Source organism: Oryx dammah, unplaced genomic scaffold (genome assembly GCF_014754425.2).
Source record: "Oryx dammah isolate SB20612 unplaced genomic scaffold, SCBI_Odam_1.1 HiC_scaffold_7, whole genome shotgun sequence".
Classification (NCBI taxonomy): Eukaryota; Metazoa; Chordata; class Mammalia; order Artiodactyla; family Bovidae; genus Oryx; species Oryx dammah.
In genome coordinates this window covers 14,805,184-14,819,292 of record NW_024070191.1, presented here as the reverse complement: position 1 = coordinate 14,819,292, position 14,109 = coordinate 14,805,184, and the positions used below count along the sequence as shown (strand labels likewise).

Below are 14,109 nucleotides of genomic sequence, written 5' to 3'. Positions count from 1 at the left end.
TGTGAAAGGATTCTCTCCATTTGTTAACACATCCATCATTTCATATATTAATCTTTCTTTTTTTGTTGAGAATATTTAAATTCTATTCTTTCTGTTGTTGTTTAGGCATGAAGTCTGTCTGACTCTTTTGCAACCCCATGGTCTATAGTCCGCCAGACTCCTCTGTCCATGGGATTTCCCAGGCAAGGATACTGGAGTGGGTTCCCATGTCCTTTTCCCAACCCAGGGACCTCCTGCATTGGCAGGCAGGTTCTTTACCACTGAGCCACGAGGGAAGCCCTCTACTTCCAGCAAATTTCAATTCTGCAATACAGTGTTATCATCTACGGTCATCATGTCATACATTACATCCTCCGACCTTATTCCTCTGACAGCTCAAAGTTTGTACCGTTTTACCAACCTCTTCCTACATCCCTGCCCCGACCCCAGCCCCTGGCAACCACTTTCTTACTCGCTGTTTCTATGAGTTTGATGGGGTTTTTTGTTGTTGTTTTAGATTCCACATATTAAGCGACAGCATGCAGTATTTTGTCTTACTTATTTTGCTTAGCATAATGCCCTCCAGATCCATCCATGTTGTCACAAATGACAATGCTTCCTTCTTTCTCACACTGGAATAATGTTTTATTGTGTAAACACACCACATCTTTGGTCATTCATCAGTTGGCAGACTCTTAAGTTGCTTCCATGTCTCGACTGCTGTGACGAAAGCTGGGGTGAACACGGGCGTGTAGGTAGCCCTTCAATATTCTGTCTTCATTTCCTTTGGATATATTCCCTCAAGTGGGATTCCAGGATCATATGGTAGTTCTGTTTTTAACTTTTTGAGGCACCTCTGTATTTTCCCCTGTAGTACCGGCACCAGTGTATTCCCACCGACAGCGCACAAGGGTTTCCTTATCCCCACATTTCACCAGCACTTGTGATCGCTTGCCTTTTGGATAGTAGCTGTTCTAACAGGTGTGAAGTAAAATCTCATTGTAGTTCTCATTTGCATTTCCGCGATGATTAGTCGTGGTAAACACTTCTTCATGTACCTGTTGGCCACTGTATGTCCTTTGAAAAATGTCTCTTCAGTTCCTCTGTCCATTTTCTAATCAAATTGGTCTTTTTTGAGTTTTGGCTTTTTGCAGTTAATTTATACATTTTGTATATTATATATTTTGTATATTAGCCCTTTATCGGATATATGACTAGGAGATATTTTCTCCCATTCTTTAGGCTGTTTTTTCCTTCAGTGATGATTTCCTTTGCTGTGCAGAAGTTTTTAGTCTCATATACTCTTACTTGTGTATTTGTGCTTTTGTTGCTTTACTTTTGTTGTCAAGTACAAATATATATATATATTATGAAGACCTAAGTCAAGCTTCTGCCTTGTATTTTCTTCTGGGACTTTTATGGTTTTAGACCTTATATTCAGATCTTTTATGGATTTTGACTTGATTTTTGTGTGTAGGGTAAGATAGGCGTGCAGTTTTATTCTTTTGCGTGTGGCTGTCCAGTTTTCCCAGCACCACTGAAGGGACTCTCCTTTCCCCATCATATATTCTTGGCTCTTCGGTCATAAATAAACTGGGCATATTTGCATGGGTTTATTTCTGGGCTCTATATTATGCTCCATTGGTCTGTGTCTGTTTTTAAGGCCAATACCATATTTTTTATTTTATAGCTTTGTAACAGAGTTTGAAATGAGGAAGTGTGATGTCTCCAGTTTTGTCCTTCTTTCTCAAGATCACCTTGGCTAGTCATGATCTTCTGTGATTCCATACAGGTTTTAGAATTGTCTTTTCTATTTGTGAAAAATGCCATTGAAATTTTGGTAGGGACTGCTTTGAACCTATAGATTGTTTTGGGTAGTACAGACATTTTACCAATATTCTTCCAAGCTATGAGCATGAAATATCTTTCCATTATTTATAGCTTCTTCCATTTCTTCCACTGATGTCTTACAGTTTTTAGTGTGCAAGTGTTTCATCTCCTTGGTTTCATTGATTCCAAGTAGTTTGTTATTTTTTACGCAATTGTAAGCAGGATTATTTTCTTAATCTTTCTTTCTGATATTTTGTGATTAGTGATATTAGTGATTAGTGGATAGAAACGCAACTGATTTTTGCACATTGATTTTGTATCCTGCATCTTTACTAAGTTAATTTATTAGTTCTAACAGTTTTTTTGGTAGAATCTTTAGGGTTTCCGTATGTGATATCAAGTCATCTGCAAATAGAGACGGTTTTATTTCTTTCAAATCAGAAAGAAAGAAGTGTTTCTTTTAAAAGATCATAGATTTTCTTCTCAAAGTAGAAATTTATGGTACTCTCTGCAACGGTGGATGGCAGGGGAGACACATTCACTTAGTGAAATAAACAAGGATGGCTGTCATCAGGATGTTATCACTTTGCAATTTGCCACATAATTCTTTATGTGACATTTAATAGACATCTCTTTCCTCCAACCATCACCTTAGGTTATAAGCTGTCAAAGGTAATGGAAAGTCTTTCTTTAAAGCTAATTGTCACAACCTTTAAAGTGTCCCTTCCCCTTAGGTTCAGTAGTAAGAACCTCACTGGGGCAAGAGGCTAGTGTTTGATTCAACTATTTCTTTGGGTCTGTCTCCTCTTATTCACTGCAGTGGGCAGCGGGCATGGGGAGAATCTCAGCTAAAAGAAGGCTCTGTTTAAGGAAGAAAGAAAAGCTGCCTGGAAAGCAGAATTCCTTTTCAATTCCAATATGTCACTAAGTTGAGCATGGAATAATTGAGTAATGGGAAAATACACACAAATTAACTTTATAGACTGTGGTGGCTTAGTTCAATCTAAAGCAATAAAATAAAGTCTGTGTATTTTCAGGAAAGTGTTGATTACATTCAAATGACTCAATCAAAGGTAAAGGTCTGTCTCAAAATATTCAAAATATTGGTGAATGGGAATGATGCCAGTTAACCAATCTGGGGGTGGTTCACAACAGTGGGGGAGGGTGTTTCATCCTGCTGCTGTTGCTGCTGCTGAAGATGATAATAATGTTGCTATAAATCAGTTTTAAGGGCTTCCCTGATGGCTCAGACAGTAAAGAATCTGCCTGAAATCCAAAAGACTGGCCCAGGTTCAATCCCTGAATTGGGAAGATCCCCTGGAGAAGGAAATGGCAACCCACACCAGTATTCTTGCCTGGAGAGTTCCATGGACAAAGAAGTCTGGTGGGCTATAGTCCGTGGGGTCACAAGAGTTGGACACCGCTGAGTGAATAAATTATTTAGATGGCTGCAAATGGGCATAACTGTGTTTGAATCCAGGTCCACTTGACCTCAAGACCTATCGTTCCAACACTATTCAGTTCACCTATAACGTGTGTTTCTATAGTCTAATTCTTTACATGTCTCTTTGATGATGTGTCTGACTTAACAGGTCCACATTAAAGTTCTGGTTTATTTTCATTAGGAATATATTTGGCTTTTGATTTACAGAATAGAAACCAACAGAAATTTCCTAGTACTATACTATCAAGTTGATCAATAGCTTTGACTTAGGAAAAAATGCATTTGTAAGTACTTAGATGTATTCTATAATCATTCTTAAGTACTATGAAAGTAAAAGATATTATGAATGTAGGATACTAGAGCAATATTAAATCACTTGATCATTTAGTGCAAAAAGAAACCAATATTCTTTTATCATTAAATAAGAGAGTAAATTACGGACTTTGGAACTTTGGAATAGCATCAGAAAGAAAATTATCTACCAGGATCGACTAGTATTCTTTGTAAGGAAAATCTGTACATATTTGGACTAGCTTGCATTGTAAAGTCTCAGAAATAAAATTGATAGTTTCCTTGAAAAATAAATGGGCAAAACTGGGTTTGAATACAGGTCCACTTGACTTCAAGACCTATTTTTGAATCAACACTATTCAGTTCACCTATAACATGTGTTTCTATAGTCTTCAGGAAATTTTTCCTGGTATAATGAAAAAGAACACTGTACTTTTATGAAAATAGTCAATGACCCCATGTCCTTTTGTTCATCACTATTCACAGTAATGATTTTTGTCTTATTCCTATGAAATGACGCTAAATGTGTCTGACCCCACCATTCATGTGTGAATGCTATGGGTAATTTGATTTCTGCATACTAAGGACCCATCTTTAGGCAGCATTCATTCAGGAATGTTCAGAGGGATTTAAGTTCTTATACGGAGGCTGAGCAGGGACAACTGTGCCCTCATTATTGACTGAGATGATCTGTGCCACCCACTCAGAGGCAAAGGAGCCCTTGAGCTGGCATCATAGACTGGCTGGCAGCTCAGAGAAACCATTCAGAAAAGGGGTTGGTGTGGATTCTCATTTATCTAAGCTCAGGGATTGTAAAGAACATAATAAACGACTTGGGGTATTTTCCGTGAACATTTCAAAGCAGCCTATTAATACAGTAGAAAGGATACATGTCAACAACTTAAATTATGTCATTTGGCTGTAATTGAAAAGTGAAATCATTTGGCATTTATGAATACTGCTAATCCTACCAGAGACAGAGAGAAATGCATTGACCACTCAGGGTAGTTTATGCAGAAAGAATGGTACATATGACCCCATTTCAAAGTAAATTCAGGCTAAACTCTGGCACATAAAATTAATATGCACCATATTTTTATTCTTGTGTTTAGAATATATCTCTTTAAAAAAATCTAATATTCCTCAATGTTTTCCCACCACTCTGTGTGTCCTATCTTCTGAATTATATATGAACTCTGAATAGAATAATTTTAAAATAACCTAGCAATTTACTGGATTAAAATTATTCCATGGAAAATCTTTCAGGCTCCAATCTTAAAATCCTCATATTAACTGAGCTAAAATGTAGTCCTATAGTTGTACAGCTGGCCTTGGTGCTTAAATTCAAGTCTACAAAAATAACATAAGTAACACAGAATTCTTGGACAAAATTGAGGAGAGGCATTGACCCTGCTCCTCTTCAGAATGGAATGCCTGATAATCAAAAGAATTCAAGCTGAACTATAAGATTATGGGCACAAAGTCATGTTGGTGCCCATGAATGAGCGATCAAACATCTTAAGATCCTCATTCAAAACTTAAATGACCCAATCTGCTGTCATGCTGGAAATAAAGACTACTCTGATCCATTAAAAAAAAGAGAGAGAGATCTGATCATTGAAAGTAATTCAAGGGAAATTAAGAGACCATAGCCACAAAACCATGTCGTTGCCCTCTGACCTATGAGAAAAACAAACCCACTGCTATATACAAATTGTTGCTGTTGTGTAGTGCTTAGTTGTGCTGGACTCTTTTGTGACCCCGTGGACTGTAGCCTGCCAGGCTCCTCTGTCCAGGGGATTTCCCAGGCAAGAATACTAGAGTGGGTTCCTTCTCCAGGGGATCTTCCCAATCCAGGGACTGAACTCAGGTCTCCCACATTGCAGGCAGATTCTGTATCATCTGAGCCACCAAGGAAGCCTTTATGTTGCCTTTTATATAAAAACTTCAGCAAGAACTGACCTTAAGGAAATATAGCTCCACACCACCTGTTGAATATCCTTCTGACACTTGAATGCACAGATAGTTCTTTGCCCTGTGGATTATCTGCTGAAGTTCAAGGCAGCCTGCATTTTATGGTCAGTTTCATAGTCTCGGCCCTAGTATAGTTTCAGTTCAAGAGAATACTTGAAATACTGTCTCTCCTAGTAGCAAGTAAACACTCCAGGAATTTGATGCTTTCCAGAATAATCTGTGCTTGTTATGTAAGTACCATCAAAGGCACTTTTTCAAAACAGAACAAAAGAGATTAGATTCGCCTTAGTTCTAACTGTCTAAAGAGACTTCTCAGCTGTAGACTTGTTAATGGCTTTAGCACAAATAATGGAAATAAAATCACACATTTTTATTAGTCACCAAAAAAGCCTTGGGTTTCAGGTTCTTCTGCAGAGCTCAATCACTATGACTCTTCTTTTAACAACTTGGAAAATGTCTTTCCTGATTAGGAAGTTAGTCATTTCACGTTTTGACATCTAAAACAATGCAAAGTTAAAAAAAAAAAAACTCACAAATTACAAGTAACAAGATACATCACTTTAAAGATGACAAGTTCAAGGATTTGTGATGCCTTTCTTTGTTCCTAATAATCCTATTTTACTTTTTTGAGTGTCAGATACTTTGTAAATATCGGCATTTGAATTCAAACAACAAATGCTAATAATTAGTTCCTCAAACTCGGTATCAAAACATTATTATAGTACCAGGTTTCATGTTTTGAGAACTAACCTTCCTTCAGTTTCATGTTTTCTGTAGCAATTATTACTATCCCAGGTCAAACACTGTCTTTGTGATTCAGTTTTAAAACTTAAAACTTTTTTTTAATTTATTTATTTGAAGGGTAACCACTTTGCAGTATTGTGTTGGTTCCCACCAAACATCAACATTAATCAGCCGCAGGTTTACCTATGCCCCCTCCCACTTGAAAAACTTCAAACAGTTTTAAACATCAAGTGTTTTGAAAAGGAGTGATAAATAGAACTGGGGAAATGTCTTTCCAGTCCTCATTTTTCTGGAGGCTTGTTTATTCCTTCTTGTTTTAGCAGTTGCTTCAGCCTTGGTCACAGACATCCCCTGAGGCTTCTCTTTTCTATTTATTTTGCCCATTTAAGGTTAACATATTAGGAGGTTTGCTACTGAGACATTAAAATAAATACATCTGGGGCTTTCTCAAGGCTCCTGCACTGACCACTGCCTTCTTCCCTGACTTCACTGGCATCCCCTCAATCCAGGCGGTATTAAGGCTACAGAGTAAAGCTCCTTAGCTATGTACCACGTTTATTTTTGTATTCAGAAAAAGAAAATAGAACCTTGCCTCTTTATTTATACTAGATGAAAAAAAAGAGTTACAACTCATCATAATAAAGTGTCCTGCAATCACTATTTAAAGTCGATTGGCATGAAATTTTACGGTGAAATTCAGTGTAATGTTGTGACCCTCTCAGTCCCGGCTGTGGCAGCTGCAGCGTCCTTCAGGGTGGATGGGCAAGAATGTAACCCTAAACACTACGTAATGAGGATGTCATCTTTTTGGGGGGGGGTGTTAGTTCTAAAAGGTCTTGTAGGTCTTCATAAAACTGTTCAACTTCAGCTTCTTCAGCATTACTGGTGGGGCATAGACTTGGATAACTGTGATATTGAATGGTTTGCCTCGGAGACAAACAGAGATCATTCTGTCATTTTTGAGATTGCATCCAAGTACTGCATTTCGGACTCTTTTGTTGACCATGATGGCTACTCCATTTCTTCTGAGGGATTCCTGCCCGCAGTAGTAGATATAATGGTCATCTGAGTTAAATTCACCCATTCCAGTCCATTTTAGTTCACTGATTCCTAGAATGTTGACATTCACCCTTGCCATCTCTTGTTTGACCACTTCCACTTTGCCTTGATTCATGGACCTGACATTCCAGGTTCCTATGCAATATTGCTCTTTATAGCATTGGATCTTGCTTCTATCACCAGTCACATGTACAACTGGGTATTGTTTTTGTTTTGGCTCCATCCAGTCATTCTTTCTGGAGTTACTTCTCCACTGATCTCCAGTAGCATATTGGGCACCTAATGACCTGGGGAGTTCCTCTTTTGGTATCCTATCATTTTGCCTTTTCATACTGTTCATGGGGTTCTCAAGGCAAGAATACTGAAGTGGCTTGCCATTCCCATCTCTAGTGGACCACGTTCTGTCAGCAAGAGAGTTCCAGAAAAACATCTATTTCTGCTTTATTGACTATGCCAAAGCCTTTGATTGTGTGGATCACAATAAACTGTGGAAAGTTCTGAAAGAGATGGGAATACCAGACCACCTAACCTGCCTCTTGAGAAATCTGTATGCAGGTCAGGAAGCAACAGTTAGAACAGGACATGGAACAACAGACTGGTTCCAAATAGGAAAAGGTGTACGTCAAGGCTGTATATCGTCACCCTGCTTATTTAACTTATATGCAGAGTACATCATGAGAAATGCTGGACTGGAAGAAACACAAGCTGGAATCAAGATTGCCGGGAGAAATATCAATAACCTCAGATATGCAGATGACACCACCCTTATGGCAGAAGGTGAAGAGGAGCTAAAAGGCCTCTTGATGAAAGTGAAAGAGGAGAGCGAAAAAGTTGGCTTAAAGCTCAACATTCAGAAAACGAAGATCATGGCATCCGGTCCCATCACTTCATGGGAAATAGATGGGGAAACAGTGTCAGACTTTATTTTTTGGGGCTCCAAAATCACTGCAGATGTTGACTGCAGCCATGAAATTAAGACGCTTACTCCTTGGAAGAAAAGTTATGACCAACCTAGATAACATATTCAAAAGCAGAGACGTTACTTTGCCGACTAAGGTCCGTCTAGTCAAGGCTATGGTTTTTCCTATGGTCATGTATGGATGTGAGAGTTGGACTGTGAAGAAGGCTGAGCACCGAAGAACTGATGCTTTTGAACTGTGGTGCTAGAGAAGACCCTTGAGAGTCCCTTGGACTGCAAGGAGATCCAATCAGTCCATTCTGAAGGAGATCAGCCCTGGGATTTCTTTGGAAGTAATGATGCTGAAGCTGAAACTCCAGTACTTTGGCCACCTCATGCAAAGAGTTGACTCATTGGAAAAGACTCTGATGCTGGGAGGGATTGGGGGCAGGAGGAGAAAGGGACGACCGAGGATGAGATGGCTGGATGGCATCACGGACTCGATGGACATGAGTCTGAGGGAACTCCAGGAGATGGTGATGAACAGGGAGGCCTGGCGTGCTGCGATTCATGGGGTCACAAAGAGTCGGACATGAGTGAGCGACTGAACTGAATGAGGATGTCATCTGTGTTGTTTTCAGTGTATAGCTCTAAAAAATAAATTGGGGTGAACATCAGTACTATCATTTTATCTAGTCTATATATTCACTGCTGTAGTGTTCATTGAGTACCAGGACCTTGGAGAAGAAAATGGCAACCCACTCCAGTATTCTTGCCAGGAGAATCCCATGGACAGAGGAGCCTGATGGGCTATAGTCCATGAGTTGCAACAAGTCGGACACAACTAAAGCGACTTAGTACAAGTACCAGGATATTAGTAATTCAAGTGTAGGCATAAAAAGATAAAGTCCTTCTCTTCTTGCTTCATATGTACATCTCATATCATTTGAGTGTATTGATTTCATGCCAGTTTAGTTCTCGAATTCTCCCTCTACCCTGGGAGAGAAGTATCATTTTATTTAGCCAGTATCCATATTTTAAAATATTTTTGCAGGTTTAAATAATCCAGTTTATTGAGATATAACTGACATATAGTACTGTATAAGTTTAAGGTAAACAACAAAATGATTTGACTTACATACATCATGAAATGATGACCACAGTAAGTTTAGTGAACATCCATCATCTCATATAGATACAAAATTAAAGAAATAGAAAAAATATATATATTTCAATGTGCTGAGAACTCTTCAGACTTTCTCTCAACAACTTTCATAGATAACTACAGCAGTGTTAATTACATTATATACCTGGCACTTACTTCTCTTATAAGTGGAAGTTTGTACTTTCTAGCTGCCTTCATCCAATTCCCCCTACTCCTACCAGTGGCAACTTCAAATCTGATCTTTTTTCCTATGAGTTTGTTTGTTAGTTTATTTATTGAGGTACAACTGACTTACAATATAGTATGTTAGCTGCTGGTACACCACATAGTGATTCGATATTTCTATACAATTCAAAATAATCACTACATTAAGTCTAGTTATGAATCTATCCGCATACAAAGATATTACATAATTATTGACTACATCCCGCACACTGCGCGTTTCATACCCTGACAGCTTGATTTTGCTGCTTGGAAATCTGTGCCTCTTAATGGCCCTCACCTATTTCTCTGTTCCACCCACCCTCTCCCCTTTGGCAACCACCGGTTTGTTCTATCTGTGACTCTGTTTCTGTTTTGTTGTGTTTGTTCATTTGCTTTGCCTTTTTATTAAAAAAAATTTTTTTTTGCTTTGCCATGTGGGTTTGTGGGATCTTAGTTCCCCGACCAGGGATTAGCCCTATGCCCTCAGCAGTGAAAGTGTGGACCGCTGGACCACCAGAGAATTCCCTATCTTGTTTTTTCGATTTCACATATAAGTGAAATCATACACTATTTGTCTTTCTCTGCCTGACTTATTCACTTATATCCTCTAGGTCTACCCACATTGTCAGAAATGGCAAGACTTCATTCTTTTTATGGCTGAGTGATATTCCATTGCACATATAAGATACATCTTCTTTATTAATCTATGGATGGGTGCTTGGGTGGCTTCCATATCTTGGCTGTTGTAAATAACACTGCAACAAACATAGGAATGCATATGTCCTTACTAATTAGTATTTTTGTTTTCTTTGGATAAATAACCAAGAGTGAAATTGCTGGAACTTATGGTAGTTCTATTTTTAGTTTTCTGAGGAATCGCCATAGTATTTTCCATAGTGGCTGCAACAATTTATATTCTCACCAGTAGTGCACAAGTTACCCTTTCCTTGATATCCTTGCCAGCGCTTGTTATTTGTTGTCTTTTTGATAACAGCTATTCTGATGGGTGTGAGGTGATATCTCATTGTGGTTTTGATTTGCATTTTCTTTTTTTACTTTATTTTACTTTACAATACTGTATTGGTTTTGCCATACATTGACATGAATCCACCACGGGTGTACATGAGTTCCCTATCCCGAACCCCACTCCCACCTCCCACCCCATATTGCATTTTCTTGAGGATTAGTGATGGTGTGTCTTTTCATGTGCCTGTCGGCCATCTGTATGTCTTCTAGGGGGAAAAGGCTTTTCAAATCCTCTGCCCATTCTTACATGGGTTGTTTGACTTTTTGATGCTGAGTTGTATGAGTTCTTCATATATTTTGGATATTAATCCTTTATCCGATAAATTATTTGCAAATATCTTCTTCCATTTAGTAGGTGGTCTTTTTGTTTTGTCAACAGTTTCTTTTGCTGTGCAAAAGCTTTTTAGTTTGATGTAGTCCTGCTTGTTTATTTTTGCTTTTGTTTCCCTCGCCTAAGAAGACATATCCAAAAATAACATTACTAAGGCCAATGTCAAAGAGAGTATTGCCTCTATTTTCTTATAGAAGTTTTATGGTTTCAAGTTGTATAGTTACGTCTTTAATCCATTTTGAATGTATTGTTATGCATGATGTGAGAAAGTAGTCCAGTCTGATTCTTTTGATGTAGCTGTCCAATCTTCCCAATTGGACATTTTAATTTATTATTATTTACTGACCACGAGGTATAGATAATTTTTTTTAACCTATCAGATATTAGAGTGCTAATGCACATGGAAACTGAATGTGTGGTGTAGGGGAAGTTCATGTTCATTGACAATAGGCCCTACTCAGGAGCTAAGGCAAAGTGACCAGGGTTAAACAACTATCAGAGAGCTCTTCCTCTTAGAAGCATTGCTTCCTGCAGAGCCTATCCTTTCGCTTTGGTTACAGGGTATAGAGAAGTAAGAAACTCTAAAAGTGAGCACAGAGAATATGCCAGGAAAAGAACTAAGTCATGTTACACATCAAGAAATACTATAAATATTTTGAAACTTGTTTTCTACAACAAGTACCATTTTTCCAACCCATTTCCAATAAATTGATCTCAACTGTCATACAGCAAGCACTCCAATGGGGAAAACCACCACATCTGATACTGAAACAGAACTGGGTTTAGTAGTCATCATTCATTTCTTGCACTTTAGTAAAAATAGATGAATCTTACCTTTGAATACTTGCTCAAAATACAAGTACATTGCTTAAATACATTAAATATTTCCTGGTAATAAATTAACTCAATAATAAGTTGAATATAATAAATTAAATAATGTAAAGTAATAATCTCAAATAAAATAAATTAAATAATGCAATAAACTGAATAAAGTTAATGATTTCAAAGTATCAGAGTGTTTTTTAAAATTCTGGTAGAGGGCACTTAACCATCAATGATCCTTTCTGGCTTAGAGAACAAAAACTGTTACTATAAATGTTTGAGAGAGCAATTTAATTTTTAACCATGAAAACCCTCCTCTATTTTCATCCATTAATGATCACCATTAAACAAAAACATGAGTTTATGTTTATGATAATAAGACCAATAATAATTGAAGTTTAACTTGAATAGAATTATAAATTCTGCCCACTTTAGTAAACTTTCATTTAAATAAGACTAATGATAATGTGATATTAGCTCACAGGTACACCAAAACCAAAGAAAAACACTTTCTTGATATTTTGCTCCCCACACTAGTGAACAAATTAATACATCATTTTCTTTCTACAGGAAAACTGAAGACTTAAATAACAAACCCTCCAAGGTCAAAATGAACGCAGGTATGCTGTCTCTGTTAGTTTTAAACTCTTCAGCCTCACTCTTTAAAATTCATCTTGGCCCTAAATCATTAGTTTAGCACTTGGCTGATCCTAAATGTGATACTGAGTTTCTGAGATAGTCAAATTCATTATTTGATTTCTTTGTTTTTGTACTTCAATCTTACAGCCATCAAAAGTAGAATTTTCTGTTTTGCTGTCTTTTACTCCTTTTCTCTGTAATTGTATCATGACATTAACTCCTATAAACCCTAGGAAAAGGTAGTATATCATTCGATGCATACATTTGAAAACTCTCACTTAAAATAGGCTAAATTCATAGGCAGGTTGCTCTAGTGAGAGAACATTTAAAGTTCTCCATTCTATAAACATTTTACATTGACATCGAGAGTAGATAGAGTGCCAAAACTTCACAGGAAATCAGCTTAATTAACCCACAGAAACAATACACTTAGAGTTCTAAGTATTATATTTTTAGATGTGAGAACAGTATCTCCAAATGGCTTAACATTGGTGCTCAGAACCCCAGACTGTATACAGATTAATTGTAAAAAAATTTTGTAATACTTGCTAGATACATATGATTTTTCCCCATAATTATTTTAGCTTACACTTTCACCTTCTCCTTCTGAAATTCTTATATTCAGTATTGAATAATTCTGGAAAGCAAGTTGAAATTTTGTAATTTTCAACTTATTTAGAAAATACCACTTCCTACCCATAAGTGATCACTCCAGAGCAGAGGAGAAAGCATAGTGGAAGATATTTTGCTCGCATTAAGCCAGTTGCTTTTTTGCTGTCTCTTGTTATCAAAATGCCTCGAGGGAGGATTAACAACCACTGGTGAGAACCAATATCTAATCCCTAGATCAAGTGTAGAGACATGCACTCTGAACGTGATTCTGCGGCTGCCCCTTAGCAGAAACTGGCTGCAACCGACCTCTGAAAGTTTGAAGTCAGCTGGCCCCTGGGGATGCAGTCAGCTCACAGGTGTGCAGGCAAGATGAGGATGTTGGAGACAGTCAACAAGTACAGGGAAGGGTTAGAAATCAACAGAAATTGTAATCCTGGAAATGAACCAAGTAAAGTCATTTGGACAATTGGAGATGTGAGAATTATACATGGGAAAAGAAAGGATAAATCTTATTAGGCAAAGGAAACTGAAGAAAGCAAATAGAACAGACAGCCCATCACTGAGCTCATCAGAGGAGCCTGAAAGGCTACAGTCCATAGAGTCACAAAGAGCTGGATACGACTGAAGTGACTGAGCACATGAACACACAGAACTATGTGCACACACATACACACACACGCACACACATACACACACGCACATAGTTTTTCAACACTGTAGGAAGCTGAAGAAAGTGTTGTCACTGTATCTCAAAACAAAGTAGAAATTAGTTCCCAAATATCCAATAAATAAAACAGGTCTCCATTATCTACCTATCAATCATTAAAGACAGATATTACTATTTCAAGGTTCATTTGTCAATCACTAAAGTTTTTATTAAAAAAAAAAGATTCTTTCAAAGCAGCTCTTTGTTTTCAGCCCAATACATAATAAACCTGCCAAGGGAACTGTGACACATTTCTCATACTAAAGTATCTAAATAATGTATAAAATATACAAAACATGCTGTATTTGTACTCTTCGAATTTTTGGTCCACTATTTTCGAAGGAAAATCTTTGCTGGGGAGGAGAGAGAGAAAGACATCAAATGC

General features: G+C 37.6%; 1 protein-coding gene across 13 annotated transcripts in view; it reads left to right on the top strand.

The window, feature by feature from the left end:
• The window catches only part of SORBS2 (sorbin and SH3 domain containing 2), a 209,612-nt gene that overhangs the window by 96,566 nt on the left and 98,937 nt on the right, over positions 1-14,109 (top strand). For 10 of the 13 annotated variants that reach the window (XM_040243075.1, XM_040243080.1, XM_040243083.1 and 7 more), the window contains one exon: positions 12,338-12,387. The exons of the other annotated variants lie outside the window; for them this stretch is intronic. In XM_040243075.1, the coding sequence (XP_040099009.1) occupies positions 12,378-12,387 (10 nt within the window). In that variant the 5' untranslated portion in view covers positions 12,338-12,377. The remainder of the gene's footprint in view (positions 1-12,337; positions 12,388-14,109) is intronic. 13 annotated transcript variants of the gene reach the window in all.